This window comes from Prionailurus viverrinus, chromosome C1 (genome assembly GCF_022837055.1).
Source record: "Prionailurus viverrinus isolate Anna chromosome C1, UM_Priviv_1.0, whole genome shotgun sequence".
In the NCBI taxonomy this organism is placed as follows: domain Eukaryota; kingdom Metazoa; phylum Chordata; class Mammalia; order Carnivora; family Felidae; genus Prionailurus; species Prionailurus viverrinus.
Window position 1 is genome coordinate 90006680 of NC_062568.1, and position 16202 is coordinate 90022881.

General features: G+C 37.0%; 1 protein-coding gene across 14 annotated transcripts in view; it reads right to left on the reverse strand.

Moving 5' to 3' along the window:
- The window catches only part of R3HDM1 (R3H domain containing 1), a 207876-nt gene that overhangs the window by 73510 nt on the left and 118164 nt on the right, over positions 1 to 16202 (reverse strand). For 11 of the 14 annotated variants that reach the window (XM_047873290.1, XM_047873295.1, XM_047873292.1 and 8 more), the window contains 4 exons: positions 15584 to 15735; positions 11437 to 11538; positions 8902 to 9192; positions 1131 to 1254 (listed from right to left, as the gene is read on the reverse strand). In XM_047873290.1, the coding sequence (XP_047729246.1) occupies positions 1131 to 1254; positions 8902 to 9192; positions 11437 to 11538; positions 15584 to 15735 (669 nt within the window). The remainder of the gene's footprint in view (positions 1 to 1130; positions 1255 to 8901; positions 9193 to 11436; positions 11539 to 15583; positions 15736 to 16202) is intronic. The other 3 variants (XM_047873299.1, XM_047873293.1, XM_047873294.1) reach the window with 2 other exon arrangements.

Genomic DNA, 16202 nt, shown 5'->3' on the forward strand with positions numbered 1-16202 from the left:
CAAAAAAGGAAAGACCTAACACTAAGTCTAAGACAACTCCTAGGAGCAAAGGATTAAAAACCTGGCAGCTCCCCTACAGGAATGATAAGTAACAATCCTATCTGGTTAAGGAAGTTGGTGAGTCACAATGATCACTGAAGAGTGCATGAATGAGGAGAAGCACGACACTTCTCATCAGATTGCCCTGTGTAGGCGTCCTTCTCCTAAAACTGCGGCTCCCCTTAAGAGTGGCACATAATATCAAGAGCAAGAAACTGCCTAAGCGGAGGGTTATGTGGCCTCAGTGAGTCACGCTGATGTAGCCTGAGAGCCTCCAACAGTGACAACCAGCTAATACAGTCTCAAAGATGCCAAGAAACATACCACTTCTACACTAGAGTGATGAAAGGCTAAAAAGTACCTTATTACACACCTGGGGCAGAATCACAAATCTAGGTGGGAAGCACAGAAAGAAATGAATTCAGTAAAGATAGTTTTTTATACTAAAGTCACAGTTGTTTTCACAGAAAGCTTAAAGAAAATTTGAGAGGGGCAAAAGGAAAAGGATCTTTTAATATATTTGATATTCTTAGTATTAGATTGCATTTGGTTTAAAAATACCTTTCACTATACAACCGGCATACTGAAAAACAAAACACAAAAAAGATGTTTTAGAACATCATTCCTTTCAAAGGCACAGTGAGTCCAAGACATCAAAATATTTTCACCAGGCTAGATTCTCACAGTTAGGTCACTTTGATTCTTGCTTCTAGTTAGCTGTTCAGGAGGTATCTTAGCTTGCCGTGTCTGTCTTTTGTTGTTAACAGAGGTGGATTATCAGGCTGCAAAGGAGGCTTCACTACAATGGCAGTGAGTAACAGGAAGCTGCTCACCACTTTGCTTGGCATGGTACAGTCTTCACATTATGGTTTGTGGTTCTGTACACGTCAGCATATAAACCTGACGTGTACAGCATATAAACCTGATGTGACCCACTCTTAATCTCACTGGTTTGCATATTCATATGCCTGTGTCTGAGACCCTTGATAGATGGCGTGTGGTTAACATCATAATAGTAACACTGAAATAAAGCAGAAAGAAAAAAGCAATATCCATAGCTAAGAAATCATGGCCTCAGAAATATTACTCACCTGTCTGCTGTGCAGGCTGTGGCAGTGGTTGGTTTAGATGTGAATTGTAATGGACAGAAGGGATTGGGCGATACTGAGGTTGACCAGAGTGATAGTGGCCTGGAGCACAGTAACAGGCTGGCATCTAGGATAAGTGTTGAGGAAGAAAAATCAGTTTCACTTGCAAAGACATGTTTTCTCTGAGGAACAACAGAATGTAATGAGTAATAATTCTATTACTACCCAAAAATTAAATTAAGTTGAATTTAATTAATAACAAAAGACACCTACCAATATACCTGGCAATTACATTTAGTAGGTTTAAATTTTTTGGCCATATTTGTTTCTGATTTCTCTCTCTCTTTTATAAAACCAAACACTATTAAAATAGCTAAAGGCTTACTCTAGCATTCTTTTGTCCTATATTCAACAGAAAAACCATTATCCCATAGTTGGTGTGTATCTTTGTTATAAATGTTTTGGAACCTCTACTATATATGTATATCTGTTATCCATACAGAAAATTGTTGAGGATCTAAAAAATTTGTAGTACTGTACTATATACAACTCCATGCAAATTATTTTGCAATTAACATTCTTTTTTGAGACTTCTCTTGGTTGAAACATATATACTGCTAGCTCATCCAATTTGATATATGAACTGCAATCATTGTATAAATTAGTCAGTTTATCTATTCCCACACTAATACACAGTTGCGCTGGTTCCATTTTTTAATTTTTCTCATATTTCTAATGTAAATTAAAATGCCAATACAAATCCTATTTGTCAATTATACCTTAATAAAGCTGGGGGTAAAAACAGTAAGACTAGCTTGATTATATTTACTTCTGGTGCTATTTAAAATTTTTTTTTTAATCTTTACTTATTTTTGGGAGAGAGAGCATGTGCATGCAGACAGGGAAAGGGCAGAGAGAGAGAGGGAGACACAGAATCCAAAGCAGGCTCCAGGCTCTGAGCTGTCAGCACAGTGCCTGATGAGCGGCTCGAACCCATGAACCATAAGATCACGACCTGAGCCAAAGGTGGACACTTAACCAACTGAGCCAACTAGGTGCACCTCCTTCTGGAGCTATTTATACTAGTTGTGCATTTCTCTTAATCTGACCTAGTTTGGAATAAGGAATAAACAATTAATTCAGTGATGTAGAAATATGTGGTAAATTAACTTTAGTAGCTTCATAAGCTCTTTCAGGTTCTGCTATTCCAATTGGATTACTTCTCAAAGAGACAACTGTAGACATCTTAAAGAATGCCCATTTCATCTGGAAACCAGCTGGAGTACATAATTTCTATATCAGCTATAAGCCAAGAATCTCCTAAATTTACTGTAACATTCTTCTGATTCTGAAACATTAGATACAATACACATGTGGTCACTTAACTGTTCCTGGAGGTATCAGCAAACAATAGGTTTTCCTGATTTCAGATCTTAATCCATTATTATACTTTTCAGTATATGTATGTATATAAATAACAGTATATTCTTTTCTCCCCCTTAATTAAAAAGGATATCATTGGGGTGCCTGGGTGACTCAGTTGGTTAAGCACCTGACTCTTGATTTCAGCTCAGGTCACGATCTCATGGTTCTGTGAGTGTGAGCCCTTGTCAGGCTCTGTACTAAGAGAGTGGATCCTGCTTGGGATTGTCCCTCTCTTTCTGCCCCTACCCTGCTTGTATGAGTGAACATGCATGCATACGCGCGCGCTCTCTCTCTCTCTCAAAATAAGTATATAAACTTAAAAAAAAGACATTGTTTAAGGCAAAAGAAAAAAAAGGACAAAGGAAAAATCAAATGTAATACTAAAAGAATTCAAATAATACAAAAGGCAGGAAAGGAAGGATATAGGAATAAAACAGAGATAAACAAATGGAAAACAAATAGCATTGTGGTATCCCTGCATTTAGCCATGTCAATAGACATACTAAAGATAAAAGGACCAGACACTCCAATGAGACTGGATAGGACAGAAAAGATGAACTATACACTATATGCAAAAGATAGACTTTAAATACTGAGCATTCAAGGGTGCCTAGGTGGCTCAGTCAGTTGAGCGTCCCATTTCGGCTCAGGTCATGATCTCACAGTTCATGAATTCGAGCCCCAGATTGGGCTCTGGGCTGACAGCTCAGAGCCTGGAGCCTGCTTTGGATTCTGCGTCTCCATCTCTCTCTGTTCCTCCCCTGCTTGTGTTCAGTCTCTCTGCCTCTCAAAAATAAATAAACATTAAAAAAATTAAAAAAAAAATATCGAGCGTGCAAATAAGATAAAAAAAGATACCATTTAAATGCTCATCAAAAGAATGCTGAAGTCACTAGATTTGTCAGATAAAATAGGTTTTAAGAGAGAAAAACATTTCATTGCTTACTATAGGTTCCAACACTATACAAAACTGGCAGAATTTAAGGGAGACATAGACCAATCCACTATCACTTAATTAAAAAAAAATTTTTTTTAATGTTCATTTGTTTTTGAGAGACAGAGACACAGACAGAGTGTGAGTGGGGGAGGGCAGAGAGAGAGACACACACAGAATCTGAAGCAGGCTCCAGGCTCTGAGCTGTCAGCACAGAGCCCCATGCAGGGCGCCAAAGTCAGACACTTAACTGACTGAGCCGCCCAGGTACCCCAACCACTATCACTTATTGACAGAACTGGACAAAAGATCTAAAAGAATCTAACCAACAACACTGACTCAACTGATACTTAGAGAATAATAAATGCAAAAAAAAAAAAAAAAAGTAAAAAATGAAAGAGATTAAGACAAGCTAAATTAATGGAAAGATACCCCATGTTCATTAAGATTGGAAGATTTAGTATTAAGCTACAATAATATCCAAAGCAATCCACAGATTCAATGCAATCTCTATCAAAATTCCAATGGTGTCTTTTGCAGAAGTGAAAAAGCCAAACATCATATTTATATGGAACCATAAGCCACATAGCTCAGTAGCCAAAGCAATCTTAAAAAAGGACAAAGTTGGGGTGCCTGGGTGGCTCAGTTGGTTAAATGTCCAACTCTCGGTTTTGGCTCAGGTCATGATCTAGCGGTTTGTGAATTCAGGCCCTGTATCCGGCGTTGACAGCAGGAAGCCTGCTTGGGGTTCTTTCTCTCCCTCTCTGCCCTTCCCCCGCTTGCTCTTTCTGTCTCTTAAAAAAAAAAAAGAAAGAAAGAAAGAAAGAAAGAAAGAAAGAAAGAAAGAAAGAAGAAAGATAGAGGACTCACATTTCCTGATTTTAAAACTTACCACAAAGGTATAGTAATAAAATAGTGCAGTACTGGCATAAAGGTAGAAACACAGAATAGCAAAAGTAAGAGTTTATTTGATACCAATAAACCAGAGTACCAACACCATTCAATGGGAAAAGAATAGGGTCTTCAATAAATGATACCAGAACAAATAAATACACACAAAAGAATGACGTTGGGACTCTTATACCTCATTATCATACGCAAAAATTAACTCTAATGGATAAAAGATCTACCTATTGGAGCTAAAGACCATAAAACTTTTTTTTTTTAATGTTTATTTTTGAGAGACGGAGAGAGAGAAAGAGTGTGTGTGTAAGCAGGGGAGAGGCAGAGATGGGGACAGAGGATCCAAGGCAGGCTCTGACAGCGACAGCAGAAAGCCTGACACAAGACTCAAACTCACAAAGTGTGAGATCATGGCCTGAGCTGAACTCGGACACTAAACCCACTGAGCCACTCAGGTGCCCAAGACCATGAAACTCTTAAAAGAAAACAGGGATAAAATCTTCATGACCTTGGATTTGGCAATGGATTCTTAGATATGATACTAAAAGTATCAGCAGTAAAATGAAAAAAAAAAAAAAAAAAAAAAAAAGGATAAAGTGGATTTCATCAAAATTAAAGTTTTGATGACTAATTAAGGACGTTATCAAAAAGTCAAAGGACAACTATATAATGGTGAACATCTTTGCAAATCACACACCTGATAAGGGTCTAGTATACAGAATATATAAGGAACTCTCACAACTCAACAAAAAGACAATCTCCTGAAAAAAATGGCAAAGGACTTACAACAGACATTTCTCCAAAGGAGACAGATAATGGCCAACAAGCGTATGAACAAATGATTAACCAATCATTAGGGAAATACAAGTCAAAACCACAATGAGATACCTATTTCACACCCAAAGGATGGCTAGGATAATAATAATTTTTAAAAAGGTAATGGGGCGCCTGGGTGGCGCAGTCGGTTAAGCGTCCGACTTCAGCCAGGTCACGATCTCGCGGTCCGCGGGTTTGAGCCCCGCGTCAGGCTCTGGGCTGATGGCTCGGAGCCTGGAGCCTGTTTCCGATTCTGTGTCTCCCTCTCTCTCTGCCCCTCCCCCGTTCATGCTCTGTCTCTCTCTGTCCAAAAATAAATTAAAAAAAAAAAAAAAAAAAAAAAAGGGTAATGGGGCGCCTGGGTGGCGCAGTCGGTTAAGCGTACGACTTCAGCCAGGTCACGATCTCGCGGTCTGTGAGTTCGAGCCCCGCGTCGGGCTCTGGGCTGATGGCTCAGAGCCTGGAGCCTGTTTCCGATTCTGTGTCTCCCTCTCTCTCTGCCCCTCCCCCGTTCATGCTCTGTCTCTCTCTGTCCCAAAAATAAATAAACGTTGAAAAAAAAATTAAAAAAAAAAAAAAAAAAAGGTAAATAATAAGTGTTACTGCCAAAATGTGGAAAAACTGGAACCTCAATACATTGCAGATAGGAATATAAAATGACACCATAGAAAGCCTGGTGATTCCTCAAAAAATTAAACACAGAATTACCATATAATTCAGCAATTTTATTCCTAGGTATATACCCAAATAAATGAGAACAGATACTTGAACAAATACATGTACCTCCATGTTCATAACAGCACTATTCACAATGTGCAAAGGGTAGAAACATCCCAAACCCATTAATGGTTGAAAAAGGAACAAATGGTGATATATACAAACAATGGCATATTATCCAGACCTAAGAAGGAATGAGGTACTGATACATGCTACAACATGGATTAACCCTCAAACACTGTGTTAAGTTAAAAAAGCCAGACACAAAAGGTAACAATATGGCATGATTCCATTAATATGAAGTATCCAGAATAGGTAAATCCTTAGAGACAGAATGTAGATTGGTGGTTCCAAGGGCTGGGGGATAGGGCAAATGGGTAATAACTGCTTAATGAATACAGAATTTTCTTTTGGGGTGATGAAAATAAAAATGTTTTGGAACTAGAGAGAGGTGATAGTTGCAAAACACTGTATATGCACTAAATGTCAGTGAAGTGTTCACTTTAAAATAGTGAATTTTATATTATGTGAACTTTACCTCAAAACAAACCAAAAAAATCATAAACACTAAAATGACAGAATACAAATGCTTTCAAGTGCACATGGATCTTGCCCCCAAAAGACTACATATTGGGAAATAAAAAAAGACTCAAGAGATTCCAAAACAAATCTTAGAGTAGGTTCTCTGACCACATGAAATTAAAACAGAAATCAAAACAGTAAGGTATTTAGAAAGCCCCAAATATTTGGACATTAAATAACACACTTCTAGACAAATCATGGGTCAAAAAAGTCACATACAAAAAAGAGAGAGAGATTTTGAATGAAATAACAAAAACACAACATATCCAGTTTTATGAATTGCAGCTAAAATGGTGCTTTAGAGGGAAATTTATAACATTAAAAAACTTAGAAAGGAAGAACAATCAAAAATCAGTGATCTATGCTTCCACCTTAAAAAGCCAGAAACAAAAGAGCAAATAAACCCAAAATAAGTGGACGGAAGAAAATAATGGTAAAGGCAGAAGTAGCTCAAACAGAAAATGGATAATAAAATTAATGAAACACTAAATTGGTTTTTTAATTTTTTTAATTGTTTAAGGAAGGTGGGGAGGGAGGGAGAGGGAGAGAGGGAGAGGGAGAGAGGAAGAGGAGGAGGGGGAGAGGGGGAGGGGGAGAGAGAGAAAGGGGGAGAGAGAGAAAGGAAGAGAGAGAAAGGAAGAGAGAGAGAGAGAGAGAGAGAGAGAGAGAGAGAGAGAGAGAGAGAGAGAATGAATATGAATATGCATGCCTGAGCTGGAGAGAGATCATGACCTGAACTGAAATCAAGAGAACGCTTAACTGACTGAGCTACCCAGGTGCCCTGAAACTCTAAATTGGTTTTCTAAAAACATCGATGGAATTGATAAATCTCTTAAGTAAATAAGACACAAAGAAGACAGAAGAATGAAATTACCAACATTAAGAATTACATAGGTGATACCATTAAAGATCTTCAAGATACTAAATTAATAAGGTGGATATTATGAGCAACTGTTTGCCAATAAATTTGACAATATAATTAAATTATACAAACTATGAAATCTGACCCAAAAATAAATAGAAAATTGGATTAGCTCTGTATCTACTAAAAAACTGAATTTGTAATTTTAGAATCTTCTCCACAAAATAACTCCAGATCCAGATGGATGCATCAGTGAATTCTAGCAAACCTTTAAGAAGAGAAGAGTCCTACACAAAGTGCTTTAGGAAATTAAGGAGGCAATAATATCTAATTCATTTTGAGGCCAGTATCAGTGCCACCCTGATACTACAACCTGAAAAAGACATTATAAGCAAACCATAGACCCATATCCATTATGAACATTTATGCAAAAATCCATACGAAAAGTCGAATGAATCCAGTGATATATAAAAAGATGTTATATCATGACCAAGTGGGAGTATGTTCCTGAAATAAAAGGTTAACTTAACATTCAGAAGTCAGTCAGAATAATTCAATGTATTAAGAGAGTGAAGTGGAGAAAAAAATCACATGATCATTTCAACAAAGAAAAAGACATTTTATAAGACTTAACACTCAATTCATGGTAAAAACTCTCAACAAACTAAGAGAATTTCCTCAACCTCATAGAGGGCAAAAACCCCACAGATAATATCACAGTTAATGATGAAAGACAGAATGCTTTCCCCTAAGACTGGGAACAAGGAAGAATATATACTTTCAAAACCTAGCCTTAAGTTAATAAATGAATTCTAGGGAATTTACTTCCCCCTGTTATGTTGTGTGTATATTCAACATCAGAGCTCATAGACAATACAATAAGGCAATAAAGAGGAATAAAAGGCATATACATTGGAAAGGATAATATATGTAGAAATGGTCTTCAATATAGAAAATCCTAAGCAGTCTGTAAAAAAGTACTAGAATAATTAAATTTAGAAAGTCCACACGATTTAAGATAAATGCACAAAAATCAACTTTATTTCTACATACTAGCAAATGATGAACAGAAAATGAAATTTTAAAATAATCTCCTTTAAAATATCATTAAAAAACATTACATACTTAGAGATATATTTAATAAAATATATGCAGTACTTGTATAATTAAAACTACAAAATACTGTTGGGAAAAATTAAGGAATATTCATGTAAATGTAGACAGATAACATGTTCCTGCATTGAAAGCTTTGATAGTATTATGATGTTAATTCTCCCCAAACCGACCTGAACACATCAGTTTATTTTTATGGCGTACCTACCTTATTGTGTTTCTTGTAAGCTAATTAAAACAAATCTATCAGTCAAAAGGAAACTCAGAAGTGACATACTTTATCCAACTGAAGTATCTACTAGTTATGTGGCTGAGAAGGGAAGATGATGGCCAGCTTTGTTTATATACACATTCTCACAGATTCTCTCCATGTGAAATAAAAAGTAAGCTCTCTAAGGTTAAAAGGTGAGAAAGCGACATACCTGTGGTGAGGGCTGCTGAATATATCCCTGCTGCTGAAGCACAGGCTGGCTGACAGGATGGCCAGAGGCAGCATAGCCAGCAGAAGGGACTGGCTGCCCAGGTGGCAGAGGAGGGGGAGGAGGTGGTGGTGGCGGTGGTGGTGGAGGGGCTGCTGTCATGATATAACCAGACTGCTGTGGGGACTGAAGAACAACAGTGGACTGGAACATGGTGGCATGAGGGTCAGAACCATCTGCAGATGGCTGGCGGGCAAGACTCATGTGGCTAAACTGAGACCCAAGGTTGTCCTGCTAAAAAAAAAGGGAAAAGTCAGAAATCAGTAAGCCTTCCATACACATGTAAACCAAACTTCTAAAAAAAAAAAAACAAAAAACTTCATGTATTTGAAGATGAACTGCAGTAGTATGGGTATCATGTATCTATAACAGATTTGATTTAATAGAACAGCTTCAATAAAATTAGAACTCTAAGGCAGGAAAGTAGGAGTATTATAATGCTGTCATTAATAAATTACTTTTAAAGTAGATCTAATGGATTGCAAAGCATGCAGAAGAGTAGGGTGTAAAAACATTTCACACAAAAAAATGAAAAGACACTTATTTAAATGATGATTAAAGACACATAAGGATGTGTGAAGTGAAAACTGGACATACTTATATTATATAATTAACATCTTCTCAAAGGACTTCAAGGACCGGGTAACTAACAAGGCACAGTACTAATTATTCTACCCCTTTTCCTAAAAGGCAAGATTCTGGTTCTAGGCACTTCTGTTTATCTTATCACACCTGTTGAATATACTAGCACAAATGAAAAAAAAAAATGCATAAAATCCACCCCAGTCTTCTAATCTCTCAAAAATAATTTGGCCATAAATTCTATTCTTCTCTAGGGTTTTTCAGTCTCTTCCTAAAGTCAGATGTTGACAAATGTAATCAAGATGAGTTTCCTATTGCTTTTGCTACTTGGTGAGCAGGCAACCATATCCAGCCAAGAGAGGTTTATAATGTACATGCCATCTGACAAATGTTTTCTCTCACTCAACAGCCTAAGGACCAGTTCTGACTAGTCTAGATAATATCATTGAAATGACAAAAATGGGGTTAAAATGGCATCCCCTTGCTCCCAAAGACCCAGAGATTGGCAACAATATATACCACATTTTGTTAAGAGGAGAATTTTGGAAAAAGTTACTTAAAAAAAATTGTGGCAACTGAGTTGTCAGATCAAAGTCGACACATCTGCAATTTCTAGTCTGCTGGTTTTTGCAAAGTACATTACAGCTATGGAAAAGACAGGGAACTGAAAAGGGGTACCTGATTTAATGACTGGAAATACATGGTTTTATGCTTGCTCTGACACACTCTAGCATTATTAGCCTAATTCAATGAATACTTTCAAAAGGGAAAAATGTACTAAAATATACCTATTGGTTGTAATTACACAGTAATCTGGCCAAATATTTTAACTATACACCACCATCAGAGTCGTCTTGAAAAAAAGTCATTTTCTTATTCCAACAAGCTGCCATTTTTCAAAACATTTTTGAGGCTTTTATGTTATGTTCGTTGATACTTTTGATCTTCTCAATGTTGGCAAAATTTTATTTTTTCAGATTGGAAGTGATTTTTGAAAATCATTCACAGCCAATGCTGGTAAATAAGGTTGCCCCCAGCTCAACGCAAAAACACTCTCAATATAAGAAAACGTTTCTACAAAATGTCAAGTGATTTTAAGGCATAGCTTGTAATTTAACCTAAAAAGTAGTGTCAAAATATGATGCCATATATTAAAAAAATAACAGCACCACTGGGAAAAGTCTATTAGGCTGTTTAGGGAGACTTATTTTAAGGGAAGGGAAGTAATATTTATTGAATACTCATTTCATGTTAGGCCCTAGGCAGGAATTCCATTCCAACTTTTACATTGTTGTCTCATATACTTAGTAACTATAGAAGGTCACAGAGAGAACACATGGCCCTGGTGCTTGTAAACTCTGAGAGGTAGAACTTAGGGCATACTTTGGATTGAAGAAGGTACCATTCATTACAGTCACAGATTAAATATCTAGAGATCTTCTTGGGAATATACTTAGAAGAATGTCTTATGTAATCATAAGCTCCAATTCACCCTAATAACTAGGATAAGTCTACGGGACCTATGTACTGGGGAAAGAACAGAAAGCCTTAAACCCAGATGAAGGCTGCCACTCCAAGATTGCACAGATCGCACTGATCTCAAGGAGAAAAGTAGCTAAACCATTTTAGGACTAGAATTGTCAACCTGAAAATCATTTCATTGTGGAAAAGCAGGAAAAAATTGGGATTTATATAATCACTGTAATAAGTCAATATAACAAATATTCTACAGTAGACAGTGAATTATTTCTAATACAAGTTAGAAACACTTTTTCAGTATATGTGTCTAGGACTTTAAATAGTCACAAAAGATCATATCACATTAATCACATTCATGAGCATCCATCACACATCCACCCACAGAAACAATGCAGGAGGTGAATAGAGATATAGTACCACGGAGTATTGCTGGGTGGGTGAGACTGGCAGGAGCGGGGATGGGTAAGGGGCTGTAGAGTACTGAACAGGCTGTGAAGAGGACTGCAGAGGACGAACAGGCTAAGGAATAACAGGTTGGCAAACAATGTTAATGTCAGAATAAAATGTTACAAGAATTGCATAAAATGGAAAGTTACACTTTTTTGTCAACAGCTTAAACTATATTTATAAAGTGATCTTAAACAACGATAATAGGAAACAAAAACAATGCTAAATGAAGAAACTCTACACAGTAAAAATTTTAAAAACATACCTATGTTTTAATATATAATTTTTTTCATAAAAATATTTATTAGATTAATAGAAACAGGTAATTTAGACATTTCAAATCCTATTATCTAACCCAAACCCCTAGGTTAAGTCAGTAAAAACAAAACCACTCATTCTTACTTCCTGGTTTGATGGAGGGGCTGTTCTATTTAGCATTATAAAACTAAATAAAAGAAAAACTTCATTCATTATCAGACAATGAAAACTTAACATAGTATCTATGCCAATTACTATCTGATAAGGCATGATTAAATACTCTTTTGGGACCATAGGGCCTGAATTCTAACAATTTTCACTTTAAAAAATATATTTACTTTTTAATTTTAGCAGTTTTTAAAGTACAATATGTTGTGGGTGCCAATAGAGTAACAGCCTAAAGAACAGCACACACATACATACAGGCACATGTACACACATAAACTTATCTCTTTTACACAAGGAAGATAAACACATTTGTCTTGAAACTACAAATTTTGGTTGAGAGAGTAGATGCCATGTGAAGCTGAAAAACTAGTGACCTGAAATTTTTTCACTAATGATATACTTCTGCATTTCAGAAAAAAAAGGATAAGTTTTATGTTTTCCAGGGACACTCAAAAACAGACATTATAGAAAATGAACAATGTTTTAATCATTTTAAACCTTAAGGAGTACAGGTGGCCATCCGTAGGCTAACAGTGGCATCTGACTTAGTTTCCCAGTCTTATATTTATATTAGATAGTTTATTACAAAAGGGTAATACACATACTGGCTTAAAGACTCTCATAATCCATGTTATATAGGTGACAGTCAGACTAAGATAAGTGACCTGTAGACAGCCATGTAAGCAAGCACTGGAGGAATCCAGGTCATTTTATCTAACGAAAACTCTCACTTTTGCTTAAAATGTTTACACATGAATCTCTGGACAGTATTTCCTAAAAGAATACTTTGAAAATGCAAAATAAGCGAACTGAATAAGCTTCCCAAGGAAATAATCTAAATAAGGGGAAAGTCTTATGACAACTCAGACGTGTATGGTGAGTTACACTTCCCCCACAAAATCAACACAATAGTTTCTAAAAAATGAAAAAAATAGAATCTCACAAAAAATCTAGAACTAAAGCAAAAGTACTAAACAAGGTAAACACTGAAGGATCTATAGAGCCACTGGTTCCTCACTAACCTCTTGACTAGAAATTAGCAAGCTTCCTAGCAGATGACAGCACATATCACACTAAATGAGGTGCAGTGGTTTTAGAACTTCCAAGCACAGGCTATTCAATGTGTTATTAAGTCAGACAACCATTAAGACATAACTTTCTTCCAGACATCTTGACCTACTATGTAAGTGTCAGATGAAACAAAAGCTTTAGTCGGCTGTAAGATAAAAGAAAGAGGAGTCCGATGAGCACCAGTGGTATGAATTAATGTCTCCGAGAGTGTCAAGTGGTAATGAGACAAATGTGGGCGGGAAGACTCGTTCAAAGTGAAATTCTTACACCACTTAGAAAAGGAAAAGCCTTAGCTCTTCCTTTTCCTACTTAAATTGCAAATGGCTGCAAAACAATATCCACTTAAAAGTGACTGGTTTTGAGAAATGCAGCCCATCTGAAGGCTTTGGAAATCATACTATTATTTTGTTTGGTTATTTGAAACTTCATGGATGGATTATCTCAGTGCAGAAAGAAAGTAGTTACTGAGTATCATTTGTTCATCAATTCTCTATTTTGGTATCTGATGATGAATTACCTGAAACACCTGAAGCAACACCAGGACAATCAACCACGAAGTTTGATGCATATCCTGAGATTTCAAATTATAGTCCATTAAAGCTCTATTCCTTTTTTAAAATGTTTATTTTTTTTTTTTAATTTTTTTTTCAACGTTTATTTATTTTTGGGACAGAGAGAGACAGAGCATGAACGGGGGAGGGGCAGAGAGAGAGAGGGAGACACAGAATCGGAAACAGGCTCCAGGCTCTGAGCCATCAGCCCAGAGCCCGACGCGGGGCTCGAACTCACGGACCGCGAGATCGTGACCTGGCTGAAGTCGGACGCTTAACCAACTGCGCCACCCAGGCGCCCCTATTTTTTTTTGAGAGAAAGAGAGCAAATGAGGTGGGAGGGCAGGGAGAGGGGGACAGGATCTGTAGCAGGTTCCTTGCTGACAGCAGAGAGCCTGATGTGGGGCTCGAACTCACAAACCATGAGATCACTGACATGAGCCAAAGTCAGACCCTCAACCAACTGAGCCACCCAGGTGCCCCTAGGCTCTATTTCTAAACTAAGCTATCTACACCTTTATTTAGGATAGTCTCATATCTAAATCATACAAAATTATTTCTAAGAGATAATAATCTGAAATATATAATCATAGATGAATCCTTAGACTTTTTTGAAGCCATCAGACAAATACTATTTCCACTGAATGAAATGAAAATCAGTCTTACAAAGCTCCTGGTGAAATACGTAGCAAGGCATAGGCAACTGACAACAAGATGAAAGAGAAATACTTCAGGACCTAACTGAATGAAGGCAAGGCAGAGAAGGCCAGGGAGGGCATTTTATGTACTCCAATGTGTACCTGTGCATTTTTAATCAAATGGGGTTGGGAAGTGGATATGGGAGTCTTTGGAAACAGTTTTTAGGCAACTTTCTCTTCACACATTTGTATGTTTGGGTTTAAAAAAAAATTTTTTTTTACGTTTATTTATTTTTGAGACAGAGAGAGAGCATGAACGGGGGAGGGTGAGAGAGAGAGGGAGACACAGAATCTGAAACAGGCTCCAGGCTCTGAGCTGTCAGCACAGAGCCCGATGCGGGGCTCGAACTCACGGACTGTGAGATCATGACCTCAGCCGAAGTCGGACGCCCAACCGACTGAGCCACCCAGGCGCCCCCACAGATTTGTATGTCTTAAAAGCACATCAAAAACCTAGAAATCCTACTTTATATAAACTACCTTGCCCAATATTAGGACTCTTAATTGCCAGAGGCACAATTATTTACAAAACTTTGAAAATATTTGATGACATTACCACTGCTCACATATTCTTTACCCTTGCACTACATAAACTATATAACTTGCCAATAAAATTAATGAAATTTCCCTAGTTCAAGTTTATCTCCATACTTCTTTCATAAGAAAGTATTCTCCAAGTTCTCACCAGTGGAATATTTAGATAGTCTTATGGAGAAAAAGAGGTGTAACTAACTGTACAAGCTGTCTTTGATATGTTATACAACCTTTAAAAGAACAAAAGTAAATGAGTTTACACTGGGATAATCAAGTTCCCCAAGGATGAATAATACATCTATATGGGAATAGCCAGAATGTGAAAGTGTATGTGCAAACTTTAAACATTTCTACAAATTCAAGATACTATTAAGAGTGCTTCTGTGAATTCTAATTCAGAATGTTTTTGCCTCCCTCTTTCGTAGAATAGGTGGGATGCAAAGTACCTTGCCGAACTTGAGCAACTTAAGTTTCTTCTATCTTCTTGATCTGTTGAACCTTAGAACAACTTACTTATTAGCTCACTGGGATAATCTTAGTTTTCTTTTTATTCCTTTTGTCCATCTCTTGCTGTTGTAGGATAGGAGAACATACTCACCACACAGGCTCATGAGATACGAAATTTCCTTCTTTCCAATATATATTCTGTATTTATTAGCTGAAAATCCTGTGAAGTTAACCTCTCTTCCTACAAACGGAGCAGGATATCACTGGTGCAGAATATTAAAGTTCTAAGAGATACTTGGGCTAGCCCAATTATAATTATAATTAGTGAGTTTAAACCCAAATATATAAAGGGAGGTGAACTTAGCATTATGTAATCATGGATATGTGCACCTGTGAGAAAATGTGATTAGCTGCTTGTTGTTGAGGTGGTGGGGGTGGCAGAGGTGGCTGTGGAGGTCCAGGCACTTGGGTTCTAACAGGTTGTTGAGTCATAGGAGGATTATACACAACTGGACTTCCATCTGGGTTTATGAAGGGCTGACCTGAAAAATTATAAGAGGAGGGAAAAAAAACATTTACAATTGAGACCGAACATAGGTCATTTCTATGAACAATCTGTAACACAGGTCTATAATCCTTACTCAAAATCCCAAAGCCAAGTTTCTGAAGACCAAAAGATTTTCTTAGCAGAGGAAACAAAGTGTGACCTTACCTGAGCCTATTTTAATAGTCTTTATTTTTCTCACTTAGAGTAAATTTTTTTTTTCATTTTTTAAAAATATAATTTATTGTCAAACTGGCTTACATACAACACCCAGTGCTCATCCCAACAAGTGCCCTCCTCAATGTCTAGCACCTGTTTTCCCTCCCCGCCACCCCCTCCCCTGCCAGTTTGTTCTCTGTATTTAAGTTTCTTGTAGTTTACCTCCCTCCCTGTTTGTAACTATTATTTCCCCTTCCCTTCCCCCATGGTCTTCTGTTAAGTTTCTCACAGAGTAAATATTTGAAA